At 44.1% G+C, this 23893-nt stretch overlaps 1 protein-coding gene across 1 annotated transcript in view; it reads left to right on the top strand.

The window, feature by feature from the left end:
• Positions 1 to 1630: 1630 nt before the first annotated feature.
• Positions 1631 to 23893, top strand: part of kcnh8 (potassium voltage-gated channel, subfamily H (eag-related), member 8) — a 58602-nt gene continuing 36339 nt past the window's right edge. The window contains exons 1-2 of the mRNA XM_086193149.1: positions 1631 to 1706; positions 20660 to 20893. Coding sequence (XP_086049275.1) covers positions 1631 to 1706; positions 20660 to 20893 — 310 coding nt within the window. The remainder of the gene's footprint in view (positions 1707 to 20659; positions 20894 to 23893) is intronic.

Here is a 23893-nt window from a genome sequence, read left to right as displayed (position 1 = left end):
CAAACACGCGCGCGCACACACACGTGCAAGATGAATTAAGGCCTCTATTACTCAGGTGAAGCCTCTCCGTGTCTTGTCTGTCAGTTTTAATTTAATCAGCTAACGTGCAAATGGACGTCTGTCTCTCTGCCCCCAGCATATATTGCTTTACATGGATCGTGGGTGTGTTTGCGTGTGTGAATGTGTTTACAGTCAGTTTGCCAGCTTGTTTAGAGCCACTCTCAGGTGATCCGTGAGTCAGAGCCTCAGAGCTCCATACAATACATGACATAACAGTCACAACAGCCGGGTAGGAGGTGCTTGACCTTCAGGCTTCGTACCACAGCTCAGCTTTGTTACTAACGGGACTGACTCAGAGAGGAGTTTGCTTCTGTCCTTGACTCTGCTGGCTGTGTGTGTGTGTGTGTGTGGGGGGGGGGGGGGGTTCGTTGGTGGTGGTGGGGCACCATTAGTGTCAAACTAAATCCTCGTGGCTGGGTCCTTCTGCCATCTGGAGACACTCATTTGTGTGTACTTGAAAGGCAAAATGTACTTTTGGGGGTGAATTATTGCTTCAATCCCATTTCCGGATTCACAAAAAGGATTTGCAAACAATCACTCGTGTGATATGTTTCAAAAATTGAGTTTAAAATAACAGATTCATTTCCTATTGGTGGTGTATGCCGCATTAACCGGAAAGTTTAAAGCACATAGCAGGTTTTACCAAACACACCATGATCAAGTATCTCCACGCGAGGGCGCTGTTATACAACTGGAGCATCTGATCTGAGTTTCTTTGGCGCTCGTTGAATTCGGCTACCTGTCATACCTGGATTGCACCACCGGGTGGAGCTCAACTCTTGTCTCACCTCCGCTCCTGTGGCCAGCTGCTGACAGCCGGTGTGACAGGTTGAGCAGGAAGTGGCGTGGACAGTTTGACAGCCGGACGATCACGGCAGCAGAAGTCCCCCGGGAGGGGGAGATTACTCTTTAGTTTCACTTTGGTTGTTTATTGCTTATCAGTGCGAACCTCTTTCTCAAACAATTTCATTCAACATTATAACCCTCAGGAATGGTGGATTTATCAATTTGATCAATGTGTGCCCAATAATTTGCCTGCGCTAAGAGAAGAGGTTTAGGAATCTGCGTCTATTTCGTGCGCTGCGTGATAGATTTCCTCCGTTGATGAACGCACTCGTGTATATTTAAACATATTCGTATCAATATATATTCACCGTGTAAATAAAAGTTTCATGCCGCTGAGAGAGTGAGCTGGTGGGCGCTGACGGGCTGTTGCCGGGGGTGATGGATGTCTCCTGCCATTGCGCGCTGTGGAGAGACGATCATTGAATGCAGCCGCATCATAATGGCATCGCTGACAGGGAGTCTCACTCTCTCACGGCCGTTCCCTCCCTACAACCCGGTCTGCACCTGTGGGCTTCTCTTTTCATTCACACACACGCAACAACATCAGCTCCAGACACGCGGGTGCGCGCATGACGGGCACTGCCCAGCGGCTACACGGATGGTATTGTGCTGAGTTGACCGGACGGCTCCTTGTTCCTACACGCCTTCAAAGGGGGACTCTTCACACGTTTGGACGACTTCTCTCCGGTAACTTTGATGGGGACTTCGACATTAAACAGAGAAGATGCCTGTGATGAAAGGATTATTAGCGCCACAGAACACCTTTCTGGATACTATAGCGACACGGTTTGATGGCACTCGTAAGTTTGCTTTTATTTATTAATTAATTAATTTTGGCAGCTTTGGCGTGTATTCGTGAGTTTGCCTGCACGAGGACTTCCAGTTCTCGTTTTGTACACCTGCATTTACAGGTTTATCCCTCGCGCAAACAGCTTTTTTTTTTTTAATTGAAAGTAAAAACCCCGGCACCTCCCATCTTGTAAGTCCAGACTTCAAAAACAGTTCCAGATGTGAGGAGCAGACCACCGGAGCCGCCCCGCAGCAGCCGGCTGGCGGAGGTTTCAGCACCACGGATAGCGACACACTCCCTCAGGCTCCAAACTTGTTCACAAGTCGCATCCTAGTATTTGACATATTTATATTTATGAAAATAATTGCTCTGAGTCTTAAACACTCACACGAATCTTTGTAAAGTTTATTACCTCTTCTCTTTATTTCCCGGCTGCAGGCGCGATCTTCCTCCCTTAGACCAGCAGTCGCATTTATCAAAATTAATTGGTCGGGGCCGGCAGTGGAGCCAGCCTCTCCCCTGACTGCGGGCACACACACATACAGGCATTTATAAATGACAACTTTAGTGCCTCTACTGTACTCCTCTTGTTCCTTAATGAACAGCCTCTCTTTGTTTTTACAATTTAACTCTGATAAGATGAGTCTCTCTGTAGTCTCTGTCATCTTTCAGGCTTTTAAAAATAATATCCTACAAGAACATTTGCTTGGTGGACGCTGTGCTGTGTGCTTGTTTCATATAATTAAAGGGAGTCACACATTTGCACGGGTAGAATCACAACACACAGTTCTCCGTGTGTGTGCCCGTGCGTGTGTGTGCGTGCGTGAGTGTGTGTTTGGATTTTCATTTCAATGCCACGACACTCCCACTCGTTCAATCTGATTTTTAGGCTCTTGTCACGGAAATCTAAAGTGAATGTAACAACACATCTTGATATTATCAGCAAGCCCCCCACCCTTACCCCACTCCGTCCACATTCCCTCCGGTGTGTGTTCGTATCACTCGGAGAGGAATAACTGCCGGCTTTCTGCAGGTGGAGCAGCAGAGTTAGAGCAGCCTGAATGTGGAGACGTAACAAACACCCAGCTGCCAGGCCAGTAGCTCTGTTCTCACACAAGGGAATTGAAGTGGTTCTGTACCTGGCACAAGTGGTTTGTCAAGCTCCAGAGAATGAACTGATGCCCTTGAGCTGCGAGGGAGGAAATTAACGTTGGATTTGAACTGGAAGATGGGGTGGACTGGAGGCAGTAGAGCTTGACGGGACAAATTGGGTCTGATGGCCTGGCCAGGAGCAAATATAAGGGAAGTGCTGGGCTCGCTGCTGTGTGATTCCCCTCACTCCCCCTCCCCACCCCTCCACCCTTCGACATCATCAAAAGCCCAAAACAGGCAGTCAGCAAATGCTAAATATGATAAATGGATGAAATGGAGAAATGGAGTGGTAGAAAATGGATGGATGGACCTTTTTTTTTTTTTTGACCAACAGAGACGTCGTCTCCAATATTCAGAACAGATTATTATGAGGTGTTTACAGAGAAGTTCTCAGATTTCAACACCACAACTCAGCTTATGTCATCCCTGAAGACCAGCTTCTCCACGCTTTGATTTGTCGGTTGTCAGAGTTAAACACCTCGACCACTGTACTACGACAACATGTCCCAGTTTGCCTCAACTGCAGTGAAAAGAACCTGCATTTCTGCGCTGTGATGACTGTGTAAGAGCGCTGTGACACTTTCTCTCATCACTTCAACACCCACCTGTCCATTACCGGAGCTGAGTGCCTCCCAACCTGTGCGGGGGGGTCAAGACCTGGTATACATTTGTCCCACAATGATTAGAGCCAGCAGCTAGAAAAGAAAAAAAAAACTTTTACGCAAATGATTCCTCTAATAATTGGCTTCGAGCTCAAGGTTTTTGCAAGTAAAAAAAAAAAAGCACAAGAGTGTCGTCTTTTGGATCGCATTCACAATTTAAGAAAGAAGCTAAGACTTATTCAGGCAGCTCGGTGGTGCAGTGGTCAGCACTGTCACCTCCCAGCAAGAAGGTTCCGGCTTCGAGTCCCAGCTCAGGAGTCTGCATGTTCTCCCTGGTTCTCTCTGGTACTCCAGCTTCTTCCCACAGTCCAAAGACATCAAGAGAGGACGAGGCTGATTGATACTCTAAATTGACTGTAGGTGTGACTGTGAGTGTGAATGGTTGTCTGTCTCTATGTGTTGGTCCTGTGATGGACTGGTGACCTGTCCAGGGTGAACCCCGCCTCTCACCCAAAGGCCACTGGGCTCCCCCCCCCCCCCCCCCCCACGACCCTTAACAGGATAAGCAGAAGAAAATGGATGCATTCTACTATATATATAAAAAAAAAATCTCCTACCATTTTGAAAATGAGTTTTTTTTTTTAGCTAGGTTTCAAACGATGGCTTGTTATTGTTTCCTTTTCACAATAATAGTACTATTTTATTGTATTACCTTCTCATCTTGTGCATCCATCCATCCATCCGTCCATTTTCTATCCCGCTTATCAGTTAAGAGTCTGGGGGTGGAGCCTATCCCAGCTGACATTGGGCGAGAGTTCACCCTGGACAGGTCGCCAGTCCATCGCAGAGCCGTCAGGAGCAATTAGGGGTTCAGTATCTTGCTCAAGGACACTTGGACATGGTCATGGGGGGATGTGAGGATCGAACCAGCGACCCTTCAGTTGCTAGAGGCCATGCTACCTCTGAGCCATGCCCTCCCATCTTATACATTTTTATTTCATATTTTTTTAATATCTTCTTACTTAGGATTTGATCATGTGTGGCTTACTTTTCAAGCTTATTGAGTTCGGGCTATGAACTGCACCATATATATAAACTTGACATTACCTTCTATAACTATTCAGATGGCACATAATGGCATGATATTATTATTATTAATGACACATACATGCAACTCATTATTTTAGAACTGACTCATATTTAAATATCAGTCACTGAAGTGCTCTTGAAATGCATGTATACATCCTGAATTCATTAGTCTAGTCTCCTCACCGGTGCTTGACTTTCCAGTAAGCTGTAACGGCGTTCAGCAGGGAGACGGCCACCATATTGTACTGTCCTCCTGCCAAATTAAAGCAGACGGTTTGGTGGTACAGTTGTAGCGGACGACTGTGTAAAGTCTCCCAGTGCTCTCCCTTCTGCACCATTTCTTCTCAGCTGCTATTTCCTTACTCTCAGTGAACACACACAAACATGCGCACACACACACACACATACACACACACACACACTCACACATTCACACACAGTAGTTCCACCTCCACTAGGCAGGTAATTACTGTCACAATTACTGAAGCTAAGACTGGGAACAGCTGTGTGTTGAGCTGGTTGAGGGCTGTGGTGTTAATGTTTATGTGTGTATGTGAATGAAAGAGAGAGAGAGAGGTGTGTTTGTGTGTGTGTGTGTGTGTGTGTGTGTGTGTGTGTGTGTGTGTGTGTGCGCGTGTGTGTGTGTACGTGTGTGTGTGTGTGCGCGAAGAGAAGAAAACAGAAGAGGGGGACAGAAGAGCATGAGAAAGAAAAGTGAGCTGCATTTTTAGCAACTTTTTTTTCTATATGTGTGCTCAGTTGTCTTTGAACATGAGGGCACTAAAGTAGAAGTTTCCTTTCTGCTGATTAACTTTCTTTAAAAGCAGTGCATCTAATTAAGCTGTTAAAAAGTGGAGGCAGGATTCCGCTGCGTGATTACCACTCGCTGCCAGGTGAATGTTAAAAATTCATCACACACTATAAAGGAGTCTGTTGCGATCAGTCACTCTGTTTCATATATATATATATATATATATATATATATATATATATATATATATATACACATATAAATACACACACACACACACACACACACACACACACACACACACAAACGTACATATGTTTCAGGCAATTTGAGGACCTGCTGGAAAGCCCAGGGAGCTCATTACTGAGTGTGGAAGAGCGTAGATCACTAACTGGGATAGTTCGTTCAAAGATACATCTTGCGGATGCGCTGGGACACATCATCAGTGATGTTGTATCCTGGGATCATCGGGGCTTTCGGGTCTTTCAACATCAGACCCCCTCAGCCCAGGCGACCCGACCAGGGTGATCAATCCCCGGCCTGTGTCCTAGCAGCGTTTACCCACGGTTCTGCCCTCTTAATCCAAAGCCATCTTGTGGCATTCTCTGTGGCTCAGTTGTGGATCTGATGGCCTTCCGTTTTGCCTCCCCGACGAGTCCTAGCCGCGTAAATGCTCTGCAGAGTGAACGGCCTGCGAATCCCCGGCAGCCCACCTCCAGAGGCTCACAGATCGTCTTCCAGCCCTGCCTCCTGCACTCTTCCACCAGCTCCTGGTACTTGGCACATTTTCTCTCATTGGCCTCGTCCATGCGTTCCTCCCATGGCACAGTGAGCTCCAGAATGATCAGCTGCTTGGTGGGATTCGAGACAATGATCATGTCTGGGCGAAGCCTGGTCGATGTAATCCTGGGAGGAAACTTCAGCTGTCTGCCCAGGTCCACTTCCAGTTGCCAGTCATTGGCGGAGGTGAGGAGGCCGGCCTTTGCCCGTGGTGGTATGTTGGGCTTCTCTCCAGCTCTGTGGAAGATAATGGTCTTTGGACTGTGGTGGATTTTGCTGGTATTGATGGCGGTGGCGATGCTGTCAGCCACTGCCCTAAGCACCTTGTCGTGGCGCCAGCGATAGCACCCGTTTTCAAGGGCTTTTGGGCAGCTGCTGAGTAGGTATTCCAGGGAGCCTTGTCCTGGGCAGTGGGGACAGGATGGTGTCTCTGTTTTACCCCAGACGTGGAGGTTTGCTGGGCTTGGAAGGACATCATAAACAGCCTGGACTAAGAACCTGATGTGTTGGAAGTCTGCTTTCCAGATGTTTGACCCGGTGATTTTCCACTGCAGAACATTTTCCCATTTAGTCCCTGATCCTTGCTGCCCCATTCCCACCATCCTGCTAGCTCGTCCTTCCTCCACGCCTGCCCGCACTTCCTCCTGGATCAGATGTTGGCGCTCCTTGCCCTGGGCCTGGTCAACTCTGGTTGATGGAAAATACCCAATGCCTGCACGCCCTGCTGCTATGGACCCCACCAGTGATTTCTGTCTCAGCCGAGACTCCGCCACGTCCAGGGCTTTGCCTGCACTCCATTTCCTGCCTGTTTGCACCTGGATACCAGCTGATGCCACCTTTTGATCTCTGGATTTTCTGTATTGCAATGCTTCCCATGTTCTGGACACCATGAACTCTTCAGTGAGGCCGCTGATTGGGAGCTGCAGGATGTTGCTGGTTCCATACAGAGCAGAGCTGCTTAGGCTGCATGGTAGACCAAGCCATCTCCGCAGGTAGCTGCTGATCTTTCTCTCCATGCCCTCGACTGTTGTTAAAGGTACAGTGTACACGAGCAGAGGCCACAGGAGCCGGGGCAGGATGGAATGCTGGTAAATCCAGGCCTTGAACCTCCCTGGCAGACCAGTTTTATCAACCTGGCTAAGCAAGTCCTCTAGATCTTTGCTGGTTCTCTGGATGGAGGCAGAGTCTTTGAGGCTGCAATCAAAGAACTTCCCGAGGCTCTTAACTGGCTTCTCTGTGATGGAAGGGATGGTGGCTCCAGCCAGTGAGAAGCGGAATATGTCCACTCTTGAGCACTAGAGACCTTGATTTTGCTGGCTTAAAGCTCATCCTTGCCCAGGTGATGAGCTTCTCTTGGCCTTGGAGAATCCACCTGCTGCTTGGTACGGATGTAGTGGTGACAGTAAGGTCATCCATGAAGGCTCTTATTGGGGGCTGGCGTACTCCTGATGTTGTCAAGGGGCCCCTGCACTCTACCTCAGCTGACTTGACAATCATGTTCATGGTGAGGGCGAAAAGGATGACTGAGATGGTGCAGCCGGTTATAATGCCTTTCTCAAGCCGATGCCAATCTGATGTAATTGATCCAGCGGTGACTCTTAGCCTGAAGTTATTGTAGTAATCCAGGATAAGGTCTGAGACTTTGCTGGGAACATGATGTCGATGGAGGGCAAGCTCAACAAGCTTGTGTGGGATAGAGCCATGTGCATTGGCAAGATCGAGCCATAGCACAGTGAGGTCCCCCTTCCCTTCACGTGCCTCCCTGAGGAGTTGTGTTACCACACCAGTGTGTTCCAAGCAATCACTAACTGGGATAGATATGTTTCAAGGAGGTTGATTAAACGGAGATAACCCGGATTATTTTCCGGGATTATCCAGATTACATGTGTCATACAGTGCCCAAAGCTTCAGCCATAATCCGCTTATTAGATGTTAAGTTTAACCTGTATTAAGGAGGTGAAAATTACTGTTGTGGAGGTGAAGGTGGGGAATTGGCTAAGAAAGTGAGAATCAGCCTTTTTTCCCCTTTTTCTTCCTTTTTTTTTAAAATCACATGACCTCACTGGAGGTCTGCGCCCCATGAGTGCCCTTCCAGTTTGGCAATGTGATTACTCCAACTTGTGCAAGGACGGTCTGGAGTTGTCTTTGGGCAGAGAACGACTGTGGAAGAGGTAATGAGTGTAGTTATGAGACTGTGAGGCAGTAATCAATCATCATTGACTGTAGTGCTGCAGGGTGCTGAGGGCCGCTCAGTCACTGCCGAATGGATTGTTGTTCCCATTTTCTCCAAAGCCCACTTAATTTTGAGACTGTTTTATTTTAAGGTACAAACAAACAGAGAGATTCAATGGTGCTGTGTCACAGTGGACAATGGAAAACAAAGGTGGTGTTTATAATATTGGTGAGAAGTATTCAAGAGGAATGAATCACACCTACTTGCATTATTCTAATGAAGTATTTTTGGGTGCTGTGATGTAATTAACCTCTTTTATGTACTAGCATCCGCATGCGTTATGTAATCTACTTTGCTATACAAACAAACAAACCCATGGCTATAATTTAAACCCCTCACCTACTTATTATTTTACTGAAACTGCCAGTTTATCATTAACATTAGCAACATGTTTTGACATCTACCCAGATGCTGAGCAGAGTTTGCAAGAGTAGTTACCTATTGCTGTGTGCGCTAGCATCACCAGTGGCTAGGCTAGCACTGCTGACATTAATGCTAGTATAAGCAATGCGTGTGTGTGTGTGTGTGTGTGTGTGTGTTTGAGTGAGTGAATGTGAGAGAGAGAGAGAGAGAGAGAGAGAGAGAGAGAGAGAAAGGACAATGGCAACATGTTCTACTCCCTCTCATAAATTTGGTGAGTTCTCTCTGTCTTCTTCAGTTCTCTTCTATCCAATACCTCCCTGCTCAAACAATAGTGCCCCCTAGTAGCAATCAACATGAACTTAATAATACTGGTAACACTAAATATATATATAAAAAATTATATATTGTGCAGCAGTTATAGTATACAAAAAAACAGAGTTCTTATCTTTAGACTTGTGTCTGCAGAAGCATGTCCGTGTTCAAATATTTCTGTTCACATATCATGGTTTTAGTCTCACATTGGCTCCTCCAGAGATTGTACTAGAAGTTAGGCAACACACTGGGTGAAAACATGGGGGATTTTGAGGAAATACTAGTACGGAGTTGATTCTTTTTTGTACTTGTGTGTATATCCCTTGATATAAATGTGTGTATTCCAGCTTTGGAATCCCTCAGCAAGAAGAAAGTATGTGCTTTGTTGATGTCACGATGTTGTTATTGAAGAACGTTAGCTAACTACATGTTAGCGTGTTAGCCAGCTCTGTCACACAACTACAATTTCAACAACTGACAGCAAGCACGAGGGGTTTGACTCTGTAGTGCAGGTTCAGTCACACTTGCAGTTGAAGATGTTCTCGTCGGCCATTTTGGAAGCTTTTAGTCATAATACAGGTTACAAAATTCCTGTATGTTTCAATGGGTTAAATTTAAGACTTAAGTCCTTTTTCAATATGATGGAGGACCAACAGTATGAACAGCCATAATGGCAAAATGAGTATGAAAGAAAAGAAAGAATAGACAAGTCCTACAATTATGTGCAAAGTCAGTTTATTCAAATTTAACAAGATCTGTCCATCCATTTTCTACCTCTTATCCTGTTAAAGGTCATGGGGGGGGGGGGGGGGGGGTGGAGCCTATCCCAGCAGCCTTCAGGTGAGAGGCGGGGTTCACCCTGGACAGGTCTCTAGTCCATCGCAGGGCCAACACATACAGACAGACAAACATTCACACTCACAGTCACACCTACGGTCAATTTAGAGTATCAATCAGCCTCGTCCCCTCTTGATGTCTTTGGACTGTGGGAGGAAGCTGGAGTACCAGAGAGAACCCACACAGGAACAGGGAGAACATGGAGACTCCACACAGAAAGATCCTGTGCTGGAGCCGGGGCTAGAACCTGGAACCTTCTTGTTGTGACCACCGTGTTTAACAAGATGTTATAGAATCATATTCCTCATGTCAAACATGAAGTTTTTGTCACATGACAGGCTGTAAAACACTACTGTAGCTGAATCGTGGTTAAGACTTTTTAATGCCTCTCTGGAAAACTGCATTCTAAATTGATGTGGTCAAGATGCTGCTCTTTTTTGACGCTGGGGGACCCAACAGACGTGGGTCCATGCTTGATTCTGTCGAGCTAAAAACCTCCATTTAGCTGCTGGATTCTGTGTGTTTACACTGTTTGGTCACTGACTTCCTATGGCAGTTGTTTCTGAGCATCTGCAAGAGTTGTTTTTTTGCTGAAAACAGCAGCGACTCCAGCTGCATGCCTCAAGACAACATGCTTTCCCTTGTATCAGTCAGAAGTGGGCTGGTTTCTATAACACCATCAACTTGCATATCCTCTTCTTCCTACACATAACCAAAAGCAACTGCTGAGTGGGGAAAATGTAAATTAGTGTTTTGAATAAATAGCGATATAGCAGCATAACCTTGTTGAAAAAAAAAAAACACGGCCCATAACATCCAGAACACACAGCTATCATCATCATCTTCATCATCATCATCATCTTCATCATCACCAATCGCTGTGTTCGGTCCCCGGAATTCAGCATTGTTTCACTCATAAAGGAGGCGAGCTTCCACGTCTGTCGGCAAACTTCTCCATGAAAAAGTCCGCTCACCACTGACATTCTCCTGCCTTGTTAAACTACCTAATTAGCAAGATTCCTCTCCTAATCACCATCTCTAATGGACTGTCCAGGGCGATCGACAGACAGGGTTTCACCAGCAGAAGCCACCGGGCCACTTTGGCCATTTATAGACTCAATTAATTTTCCAGATAAGCTGATAGGGTGGAGAGAAAACGAGAGGGCCAATAAATGACGGATGGCACAAAGAAATAGAGAGGGACATAGACAATGGGGGGAGGGGGGTGGGGAGGGGGGGGGTGCATTGGCCAAGAGAGATAGGGAAGTGCGGCTCGCAAATTACAGTAGTGTAATGACTGGTGTAATGTTTCAGTGGGTGAGAGCCTCGGGGAGTGTATGATAAAGAGCCACACAAGTGATTAAGGCTGTGGATTTCTCTAATGATTTTCTCTCCTGGCTTATCATTTGAACAAGTGTGTGTGTGTGTGTGTGTGTGTGTGGCTGGCTGGAATTTTAACAAATACACATAAAAACAAAGCAGATATAGGTGATGGACGTCCCACATTCTATCGACACAGTGCAGGAACACATATTGGATGTTAATCCTCTGGGTACAAATCATTTGGTTTCATCAATGATTTTGAGTCCATGCTAAATCAGACTGTACAGTTGTAACCTTGGTTGCCATGGTGTGTGTCGGTGGTAACCATGGCAACTCTGGAGTGACATTTCTGTGGTTATGTGACTGCTCTGTATGAGTTTCTTAGAGGCTGGCAGGAATTCTGGTAAATAGGTGAGAAGATCTTTTCATCCATCACTCCACCTCCCCAACAATCTTTACCACACTCTGTCTCCATCTTTCATCATTCCTCCTCTCGCACCTCCATCTCACTCACTTATTTTTGCTCCTTCCTCACGTCACCCTCGGTGCCTTTCTCACCCTCATCTGTCTGCCACTGTATGTTTCTCTGTCTCTCTTTCTCTTCCCATTACCTGTTCACATCCTCTTCATCTCTCACTTTCTCCACTGTCTCACCATTCATCTCTTGCCCCCCCCCCGTCATTCTCTACCTCTTTCCTCTACCTCTCTCTTTCTCCCCCATTATGTACATCTCCTCACCCATGACAGGACTGGTTGTTGTGTTGATGCCTCCCTCTTCCCACCCACGGGAGAGAGCAGTGGGGTCACAAAACATGTAGAATCTCTGTGGGGTTTTATCAGCAGTTCTCCTTCGAGCCACAAGGAGGACCTTGTCTGTTTTCTACCGTGAACCCTCACCACTTCCACCATCATCACAAAAACAACCAGACCACCACTGCCCCCCCACACAGTTATGTGTTATGACCCTCCAGGGGATCTGGATCCACACTTTTGGAACCTCTGCTGTAGGCGGTGGTGTGGGAGGCTGTGAATGTGTGAGTGCTGTGGACAAAATATCATGTCACCACTTCCAGTATTAAGCAGATTGTAGTAACCTGGTGGTGCTGCTTGCGCTGGGAAAACAGATGAACAGATTCATTATTCATCAAGATACATTTACAGGGTTAAAAAGTAATATATCATTTTTGCATTTTTGGAATTTAAGAGTTTTACAACCACTTTGCACCCCATATTTCACATTCCAAACAAATAAACTCATTACCACCTCCAAGGAAAGAAAGGCTAACATAGCAAACATATTAACACACTCAGTTTATTATGCGATTAGCTGTTTTCATCAGCCATAGCAAGACAGAGTTCAAGTATATTCGATTCTCCTTCCTCAGCGAGGGAGAAGGCGGATCTCTGCCCCATGGACCTGAATGAATAATAACCATTTATACAGCTGAACATCATGAAAGGCTCATAATACTGATAAATGTGTTGAAGCTCTTGAGTGTGTGTTTGTGTTGCCGTTGTGTCCTCGCACTGTGGATATGTGTGAAGCGGTGAGTGTTCATGTGTGGCTGCTGTGCTGTAATGAACAGGTGTGTTCAGGTGTTGTAGGTGGATCACCACCCTGGCCTGGACTTAACAGCTAATTAATCTAAATAATGCTGGCCCCGCGCTGGAGGGAACAAGACACACTTGGGGTCTAATTCACCTCACTTGACATTGGGGGAGGGATGGGCGGGTGGGTGGGTGGGGGTCTTGCTTGACTTGAGGCTGGTGTCTAATCTAGTGTGAGGGGTTTACAGTCACCATTACACTGGATTAGAGTTGATTTGTAATCATTCAGCGTTCAACTGGCCCTACTGGCTGCACTGCACACACAGCAGCTGCAAACACACCCTTTCAATCAGTGACAGACGGAGTGAGTGGATTTGGTTTCATGCGAGTGTTTGACAACTGTACAAAAGCTAAGGATGGGTGGATATTAATAATAAGGTTTGAGGAATGGGAGATGGTCTGGAAATAAAGTAGGCTGGGGTGGGAAGCCGTTGGTGGGTCAAGTGTTAAAGAGGAGCTGAGACATCTGGAGGGAACCCAAACTACAGTCACCGGGATGGACCGCAGACATCAGAGCTTCTACAGAACACTTGTGAGTTTCAGGATTGAAGGATATTTCAAATTTGGGGAGATTTAAACCTACTATCTCTCAGGTTTACCTGTATACTAAAGCATTAGTTTGATATATGAGGAAATAGGTTGTAACAGTGAGTAAAAAAATATGGAATAAATACGTCTAGACTTGAGTCAGCTAGGTCGGAGCTGGCCCCCGTGGAAACACAAACTCCCACACACGCACTTTAACACAATTTAATCACATTTGAGACGCACGTCAGAGAAAGGAAATGAGATGAAAAACGAAGCGATACATAAATAAATGACGGTTTTTCAATCATTTAATGACACATTTTGTAAAAATTGATCAGAACTAATCACATATATATATATATATTTTTGTCTGTGAAAAGCATTTAAAAATAGTTAAAGGGAGAAATATAAATAAATGAATAGATAAGAGGTAACTTAAGAGGTATTCCTTTAGATGTGTAGTCAGTACACTCTTCACTAATTGATGGCCATACATCATTAATTTGATTACACAAATGATATAAACGTAACCCACAGAGTAACACAAAAACGGAAGGGAGGAGTTGTTGTGGCATTGTTTTCATTCAAGAGGGAGACAACAGATGTGGGATTTTTAACGTGATTTTTCATTTTCAACTACAATTTAGTGTGTCTTGACAGATGGCTAGAGCTGTGACTCTGGGCCAGTAATTCCAGTCCTCTCATCTCATTCCTGGAAATAAATCAAACTCTTGTGTCAAAATGTAGAAGTATTCAAGGTTAGATTGTTGATTTGTGCAGAAGTTTGATGAATTGACTTGATAGAATCATCATACCTCACACGCGCTGAATAAACAGTATTCTTCAGGCTTCTTCTCCTTCTTCTTCTTTCTTGTTATCGTTCCTCTGTGGTTGCCCTCTTACCTCTGCTGCCCTCTCTTCCTTTCTTCCTTGTCTGCCTTCGCTCCTCCCTCTCTTCTCCCAGTCCCTATGGGGGCTTCTTCAGCAGCTGTCATACAGTATTGTGAGCATGAGAGGAGACGATCTATCGGCTTCTACAAGGGAGCAATTAGCCAAAAGACACTCAGATGTGTGTGTGTGTGTGTGTGTGTGTGTGTGTGTGTGTGTGTGTGTGTGCGTGTGTTAGAGAGAGCGAGAGAGAAAGAGAGAGAGCATTGGCAGGTGATGAAGAGGTTGAGACAGGGCAAAGGAGAAAAATGGAGAGGAGAAAAGAAAAGAGACGACTCAGACTTTTTCTTTAGCGGAGTTTCATGGTGCAGATATGGCAGATGCTCAGGAATAGATGTTGGGGAAGACGGTGATGGTGCAATGAGTGACGGAAATAAACGATCATTGGAAGAGATGGATAGTCGGGCGGAATTCCAAGGGTAGAAGGGAGATGAAGAGTAATTAGGAGGAGAGATCCAAAACGGTAGGAGGGATATAAAGAACAGCTGGGAAGAAAGAAGGGAGGTGAGCGAAGGTTGATAGGGGGAGCAGAAGTGGGAGTGAGGTAAGGTAGGGAAATTAGTGTCTGTGTGTGTGTGTGTGTGTGTGTGGGGGGGGGGGTTCCGGGTGTAACAGTGGAGCATTAGCGGAGCCAGAGAAAGTAGGGCAGTGGAAGGGAGGGGGAGAATGAAACGTAGAGGAAAGGAAGGATGAGGGTAAAAAGGACAGACAGAACTGTTACAGGACCCAAACTTTAACTAAATTTATCGATAAACTTTAATCCAAAATGTTGCCATGGCTCGAATGGTGCCTGGATTTAAATGACACAATGATCCACATCCAAACCGGTGAGATTAGCACCGAGAAAAACAAAACAAAACACAAATGCCAAACTCTCATTTAATATCATGAAAACCAACCAACCATAGAGGACGATGTTTATATAGAACCTTATGTGGGGGCAAGAAGATAAAATTAAATATGATGAAACTGCCTTTAGACACCATACAGCCTAAATCTGTCTATAGATCTGGAGGAGATGATGCTGAGCACTTTTAAATCCCGATATTAACACTAAATTAAGGCCCAAACAAGCGCTAAATTTGTGAACATTTCATAAATGAGGCCCAATGTCTTTGACTTGTAGGTCCAACTCTCTGGTGTGTTGTTCAATCTGCATCCACTCTGCTGTACACCTCAGCATATCTGTCACTTCTCTGCAAGCGTTGTAATCCCCTGTCAAACACACTATACCAGCTATTTAACTGCACACATTAGTTTCCTGTCAACGCCTTTCTCTGGCACGCTGGGGGCTGCTATCAGACAGACTACAGGCCTTTGCATGGGGTCCCTGGGAGGCAACAATCCTGTCGGTCTGTCTTTGCTTACCACAGGCCTGAGGGGCCTCACGTCTGACAGCCGGTCCCAAATCTGAGACCTGCTCTGACCATCTGTCTGGGCAGCACGGTCAAAATATTACTGCTGACAAAACATTCTTGGTGTGTTTCTTCTCCTCTGTTATTGTGTCAGGGTTGTATTCAGGTACGGGGAATGTGGTGTAAACTTTTTGTGTGCTGCTGCAGAATATTTTAAGGTGTTTATGGAATGCAGAAAACTTCATATTTGATGCACCGCTATTCTGTAAGCCATTGTAGATCATTCAAACTTATGGTGAAGATAATATTTGGATGAACTGTAGGATTAATTCCCAAAGTGTCTGTTGGAAACATCGATTGGCGTTGCACACAATTTTCTTTTGCAGTAAGAGGTTCAAATTTAGCTTTATTTCCATCGACAGTGGGTAGACCAAACCATATAATCTTTCTCATGGGCCTATACCATAGCGCTATTGTTATGTAGAAACTACTAAAATACATATTTGAGCCATGTCAGTACACAATTTACTTCATTACAATCAACATGGGTGCTGTTATTGATTTTAAGTTAGATAGGACACAATAAATACACACCAGAGCACCAAACCCATTAGCAATTGTGGTCCTGCTGGTTGGGATATGTTTGGATCCGGATTCAGACACAGGAGGCTGGAGAACAGTTTAGGGGTTTTATGGCAGACAGATGCGAGTTTTGGCAGGGATGAGTTCCACAAGGCAAGCAGGAGGAAATGGAGATGAGGGCAGCAGTGGAGGTACGGATCTTTGTCGGCTGAAGGCAAATAGTGAGCTGGCAAAATGGCAGGTGATGGCAAGGCCCTGAACACAAGGAAAGTCTTGATTAGAAACCATTAACACAAAATATAAACGTCTGAGCAGAGCAAATTTGAAAATGTTCTACCGCATGTCTGCACTGACAATCTGTCAAAGGGTATAAACACTGCAGGAGTTGAGGACTAAAATGGCTTCAAATGAGGAGATGACTTGGGAAGCCACGCCCGGGAGGAGGTGATACCAGGGGAAAAGGGAAGACAATCTCTTGTCTTGAAAATGGTACATTAAATTGTAAAGCCCCAAACACACAGCAGATGATAACTGACGTGCATTGTATGGCAACACAATGCCCCACTGCAAGCATCAGATTTGAAATGGCCACTGAAGAGGGGCTCCCAATGCACCTGAAGAAGCTTTAGCTGAAAACTCGGCTATTTAAACCAATTATTCTACCTTAAAACACATATTTCAGACACTTGCTTTGCATCTGGGCCTTAATGTGCGATATATCGACAGGAACTGTTGTAAAAGCTAGAACCTCTTCCGCAGCTGTATGAGTGTTCATTTTATTTTTCCCTACAGTAATGAAAAGCTAGACCCATGATTCCCAGACTGGGGTTCATGTACCCCCAGGGCAGGGTCGGGTGACGTGGCAAAATTATCATATTCCAAATTTTTCATGGCAGTACCACAATCTCCTATTATCAAAACTCTAGCATGTAGAGCAAATGCGTTTTGTTCATTAACTGCTGCAGGCTCTGCAATAGAAAACACATTAGAATAGATTTTTTTTTTCTCTTCAGTTGAATTCGTGTTTGTGGCGACAGCCAATATATTCATTAATACTCAATGATCTCATCTCTGACGACCTGAAGGCAACAATGTTGTGATGTCTGGTCATTGAATCAGACAGTCAACATTATCACGACCTCAACTACTGATATAATGCAGCAAAAATGTTTATGCCGACTGTAGTTTATGACAGAAAATGCCAACCATGGACTGATCAAGCTCATGCTTCAACTCATCCATGATGCTTGTGTTTTGTTTTCCAAGAATCCGTTGTGAAAGTGCCATGTTTGCTGTGTTTTTAGTTTATGTGCATGTACATCATCATCATATCGCACACCCCCACCCCAGGGGTACCTACACTTACGTCTGGGGTTGTGCGGGAGGTCTGGAATTCTGCAAAGACCCACTGATTTTCATCTTCTGAGTTGATCTGAACCGATCCACATGCCCAGAGGACCCAAGTATTAGCCAATCAGAGACAGAATATGTCTGTGGGCGGGTCTCTGGGGGATACATACCCAGTAGGTTTCTTACCATTTCCTCACGGCCCTTTAGCTGAAAATGTATTGCCTAAGTTACTCAAAAAATTGATAAATTGGTACGGTAACCAGTGAGGGGGCCGTACATCATCTGATGTTCGAGTCCAGACTGTTGAAGTCATCGCATCCTTAATAAAAACACAACTCTATCATGTCTCACAGAATAAGCGTTGGTGGTGCTAGCGCCATCTGTGGTGGAAGAGGGCGCAGAGGGCAGAGAGTTGAATGTTTCAGGGGTACAGGACTTTAAATAAGTTTGGCAAACTCAGCATTGGACAAGTCCTGGTCTTGCTTGAGAGAATAAAATTTGTCCCTAACCTTGCTGGCTCAAGGAGGGTCTGGTCAGAGAGATGACACCCCAAAAGGTACATAGCCATTTTGGAAATATTTAGCTTTGACACCTGTCAAGATATTTATGTGTTAATACAACTGAGTGTCTCAGACTGACTTGGGGAGTCATAAAATATTCGAGACAGACTAGATTTTCATTGATTTGTTGACAGAAATAAAACTGTAGAATACTGCCAGTTGTATCCTTCAAAAACTATTACATAATATCTGGATGCTTTCCACTTTCTCCTGTTCAAGGAAAGTCCCACGCCGCTCCCGAATGTGACATAAATGTTGATATTCAGTGAGCTCCAGCAAGCACGCAGACGCAAGCCTTGATTGTTGAATGGGATTATAAAATAGGAACACGTTGCTTGTTCCTCTTGAGGGACGCAGACACGGTTTTGTTCTCCGGTGCTGTATTCCCAGTCGAAATCTAAGGTAGTTTCTTTCAACAAAACCTGACATACAACATAAAACAATTAAACACGGGGCTTGGTGGAAAAGGGAATTATTGATGCAGAAAATTGATTTTTGTAATAAAGTGTAATTTAAACAAGTCACTTTGCAAGACATCTCAAGCAATGGTGATTAAGACGTGCGCATTACTTTGTGTGTTTGTCTGCGTGTGGCTATTGTGTTATTGTCACAAACTTTACGTGTGTTTGATTTTGTAATTTTGCATATACTTCTCAATGAGTGTGTGTGTGTGTGTGTGTGTGTGTGTGTGTGTGTGTGTGTGTGTGTGTGTGTGTGTGTTGGGGTTGGTGTGTGGTATTATACAAGTAAAGGACCAGTATGAGCAGATTTGACTGCCTATCAAATAACAAAACTGTACACACACACACACACACACACACACACACACACACACACACACTCCCATATGCAATCTGTAAAACAGTCTGCTATAGCGTGCTCTGTAGTGTAAACATTAGCTCTCTATCAGCAGAGCTCAGCTTTATTGTCCCCGTACGGCGGTGCTGTGGGTGTTTGTTTGTTATAAATGGAGTGAGCTATAAACAGCTGGTCCACTTCAACCTGATATTTAGAAGAAGACACAAATAGTCTGATTAATTACGATGGACTTCAACTCTAATGAGAGAATGTTTTTACGGTTATCACTCCAGCTCATCCCCCACGGTCCTCCACTTGGTCTCACTTTTTACTCTCCTCTCGTACAAACATTTCTCCTTAACACATAACCTCTCCTCAGTGCAGCTCTGGCTGAAGCGATGATGAATTCAGGCCCGGGTCAATTTCTTGACTCCGTGAGAAGGATAATATGGTACTTTAGTTTGCGGATAGATCGGCTACTTTTTATTGAGGTAAATGACCTTCATGTTGCAAACCCACGCAAGCCCACACAGATGAAAGTCACATTTTAGCTCGGGTGGCTTGTGAGAGGGATTCACTGGAACATGACCAAATGATTTTGTTTCCAGTTTTATTATCTGAAGACGCAAAAGTGAGGGTCAGATTTTAGGTTACTGCAGCAGGCACACAACCAGAGTTGTGATGCAAAAATTATGGCAAAAATACTACTACTACTACTAATAAAAATACTAGCCATGCTTGAAGGAGGTCGCCAGTAGGGAGAGATAATTAGAATCCCTGATAATAAAATTCCTGTTCTTATGTACAGATTTGAGGTACTCGTGCTTCGATATTTTCATTTTGTGCCGCAGTACATCTTGCTTAACCACAACACCGTACATTTCAGGAAAAAGTGCTACTCCATGAAATATCACACTTTTAAAATACAACACGCTGTTAAAGTTGAAAGGACATTTTAGATGTGAGGGGTTAACAGAACTCATAAACAGTGGTTTGTTTGTTTTTACACTTTGTGGCTTCATTTAAAAAAAAAAAAAACTTTTGCAAAACTTTAAACTTTTCTCTCCATTTATCATTTCAAGACCCTTAAGATTGGCCTTCTTTTTCTGAATGTAAAACTGTATGAATACGAGTTGGAACTATTCTGGTAAGGTCAAATATTCTGGATTCATGGATTCATGAATATTCATGGTCTAATGATGTCATGTATCATCAGTAAGGGAGAACAAGCCAGAACTTTTATCCTTGAATGCTTTTTCTTAAGTAGGATATCTCATAGGGAGGAAGTTAACGTTACCTGGGTACTACATTAGACACATAAATACACAAATACACTTGTGACATATCAACCTAATTAGGTGATTTATAAGTCATATGATTTGTCATGTTTCTTACTTTTGACGGTGTTAATAAAAATTCATTTGATGGTGTTGATGGAGAGCGGGTGGCACGGTGTCGGGAACACTAGGGATTTTGATGGAGCAAATTAAAGAAGAGGTCACGGTAACCTTGTAAGACATCACGAGTCATTTTTCGTCTGTGCTGGAATGTAGCAGTGAACCCAAATGGGGATGTGATATTTTTAGGTTGAAGACAGGACAAACAAGATAACGGATGATGATGAGCTAAACTAGGCTAAACTCATCTAATAATCCTTCATTTATGTGTGTGAATCTGAATATTATGAGGAAAAAACACCTTTTCAAAACCAGTTCCTCTCTCTGTCTCTGTCTCTGTGTCTCTGTCTCTCTCTCTGTCTGTCTTTCTCTCTCTCTCTCTTTCTCTGCTGCAGACAGCAACTTTATTCTGGCCAACGCTCAGGTGTCAAAGGGCTTTCCCATCGTCTACTGCTCCGATGGCTTCTGTGAGCTCACGGGCTTCTCCAGGACTGAGGTCATGCAGAAGAGCTGCGCATGTAAGTTCCTTTACGGGCCGGAGACGAGCGAGAGCATCATCCTCAGGATCGACGACGCCTTGGAAGGGCGCAAGGAGTTTAAAGATGAGATCATATTCTACAAAAAGACAGGTAAATATCATTTCTGTTCATTTTTTTTATGAAGTTCTGGCGTTGCCTGGATTCCACACCTCAAGTACTGATGAAGCGTTGGAAGTGGAGAGGTTCGCAAAGTCATCCGAGGGTGATTACCACTTGACTTTTTCCATGTATCTCCACAAATGGATGGCACTTCTCGGTGGCTATTTCTGAAGAGGCTCCATTTAAATTGGCATAGATGGAACCATGGACTGATCAAGTAATGGTGGAGGAACGGATGTAAAACATTTTTTATTGGCCCCTTCTCATTAAAGAGTGATTAAACATCCCTCACTAAAGTCCCCCAGTTATTATTTAACACTGACTGAGACCCATTAAACTTTCATAGCTGTCAGTTTAGTGACTCCTTAACCTCGACTCCTTTAATTACTCCGGGGGCAACTGCTATCTGTGCTGCTATGTTTTGTGCCTCGCTGATTAGCCAGCTGGCCAGTGAATAAAGCAGAATTTAAAATAATGAGCACGTCTAGGCATCAGCGGATCGTACCCCGCCACGCACAGCTCAGCTTGCTTTCCTGATGTTGTCGTAGAGTCTTTTTTCTTTTTTTTTTGTGGTGATTTTATGAGATAAATAAACCCTCGTTGATTATCTCAGCGATATCCGTGACTCTTCCTAAGCACTTACTTGTACTTTGAATACGCACCCGCGCGAGGGGTGAGACTTGAAGTTGGTTTTAAGATGTCAGAACTGCAAAGCAACCTCTCCTCCGCGTCCATTTAGTAGCTGTTCCAGAACTATTGATCGATCCAACAAAAGTTCAGTCTTGAACTTTTTATTTTTTGATGTTTTTGAACTTTCACTCACAGCTTTTAAGCCGACGGGGACAAAAAGATGAAAAAAAAAGAGTTTACAGTTGGACAAACTAGCCATTGAACTGTCAGGAGGTTATTTAGGTGGATATTGTGCAATATGGAGCCATGCACATATAAATCTGGGCAACTCTTGGAACAGAGAAGTGACCTGTTAATTTAGGTTTGCAGTGCACAGAACTCTCAGAGGCCAGTGGTGGATTTCCAGTAACTCAACTTGTACTCAAGTGACAGTCATCAAGACACGACAACAACCTCAGCGTTGCATTGCGTGGTGGCGGTACAACATGATCCATGCTATGATCCTTATTCATGGCGGTCACACATATGTCCTGCTGATGTCATTTATTTATTCATCTCCGTTTGTTTTGCTTAATGTGTTTTTCTTTTTCACCATTAAGATAAGATAAGAAAAGAAAAGGGAAAAAAAAAGAAAATCCTTTATTCACCCCAAGACTGGAAAATTAACAGTATTACAGCAGCGAAAGTGAATGGTCAGCAAGCAATATACAGTTAAAGAAAGGGGTGGTTTAAAAAAAATCACAAAAATATATACACAGAAATGTGGAAATAAGTAAATAAATGAGTTCCATATTGCGCAGGTATGTAAATATTACAGTTTATGCTGTTTTAAATGGGCTTTATTAATAAATGTGTGTGTAAATGCATCAATAGTCCACAATAGTCAATGTCCTCTCAAGAAGCTGCTGGTGAATAATGATATAATTATTAAAAAAATTTGAATACAAACACTATTATCCAGGGGTTTTGTGTCTCCACCGTGAAAATATTCCAGTTTATTTGCTATTGGGATTCTTTTTGTGGTGTTGGCAGGTAATTTCATGGCAACGCCAGAATGTAACGGAGCCTTAGGAAGTCGTGGTCGTGTTTCTGGGTGATGGGCTGTCGGGAGGATTGTCTTAGATTCTTGTTCATGGTATGCGCATGTGTCATGTGTTGTGCCACCTCCCTGTGTTATCCCTGTGATTGAGTTTGGATGCGGAATAACCAGTTGGTTCAGTGCAGTTTGTGTACACACAAGCTTTTCTGTCACAGATGTTGACGTCGTCCCGCTCTGCTCCATCTCTTGTTGTCTTCTCTGACTCCTTTTCAGTTCAGCTCTCACCACTCTCGCATTTCTCTCTCTCTCTCTCTCTCTCTCTCTCTCTCTCTCTCTTTTGTTGTGATACATCATTTTCACTGATTCTTTTTACCTTTTCCAAACGCTTGTTCTGCTGCCTCCTCCCTGTCTTCCTGTCTAGTCCTGAAAGTATCCCATTGTTATGCTGACGACACCGACGCAGCTGCTCCTCCCCCTGAAACCCTCTGATCCACACACTCTAAACATTTAAACAGCACTGAGGATGTTAAATCCTGCATGACAAAAATCTCTCCCTTTAAACCAGAATAAAACTGAACTCCTACTGTAATCTTTGACCGGGCAGAAAAACTCAGTCCCAGCAACGACTGCCCTCAGGCCTCGCTCATTGAACGGCTAACTCCCACGCAAGTATCCCCGTGATTCTGATTTTAAAATTTAAAACAACAACAACAACAATAATAAGTCATCACTGGGTTCTTCCAGCTGAGAAAAATTAAAATAATTTTGTTCCATAGATCTGGAGGCTATTGTATGCACTTTTAATTCCTCTCACCTCAACTTTACTAAATCCCCCGTGTGGGATTTTAAGATTCTTTCATTTGCTTTTGATCTCTGGAGAGGCTGTAAGCAGTTTAAATCTCTTAACTGTTTATCTCCTGCTGCTCAAACACCCATGAAAAAACAAAAATGCTAAAACGTCTTCAGTTTTTGGACCTAAATTCTGGAATATTTTGCTGTTTTAACGGTTAGATCTTCCACTCCGTTGATATTTGGGAGACTTTTCTGAAGATCTGTCTCTTTACTTTGCATCTCATTACCACAAGTGCAGATCTAGGGTCTGTGTTATACACTGGAAGTGCTTTCATTCCCTATGTAAACCTCCATGAGCTCATGTGTTTGCAAAGCTCCTCTTCTCATTTATTTTCAGTCTGGTATGTACCTTAAGCATATGTTGAAAACATGGAACTTTACCTGTGCAGCTATGAAGTGTTCAAGATGGAAATGTGCATACAGGGGGGTGTACACCTATATTTAATTACAGACTATTAAAAAAATTACAG

Source organism: Aulostomus chinensis, chromosome 22 (genome assembly GCF_037954235.1).
Source record: "Aulostomus chinensis isolate RoL2024-O1b breed Wild chromosome 22, RoL_Achi_v1.0, whole genome shotgun sequence".
Lineage (NCBI taxonomy): Eukaryota > Metazoa > Chordata > Actinopteri > Syngnathiformes > Aulostomidae > Aulostomus > Aulostomus chinensis.
The sequence above is the reverse complement of the archived record's forward strand: the minus strand, read 5'-3'. Positions and strand labels throughout refer to the sequence as shown.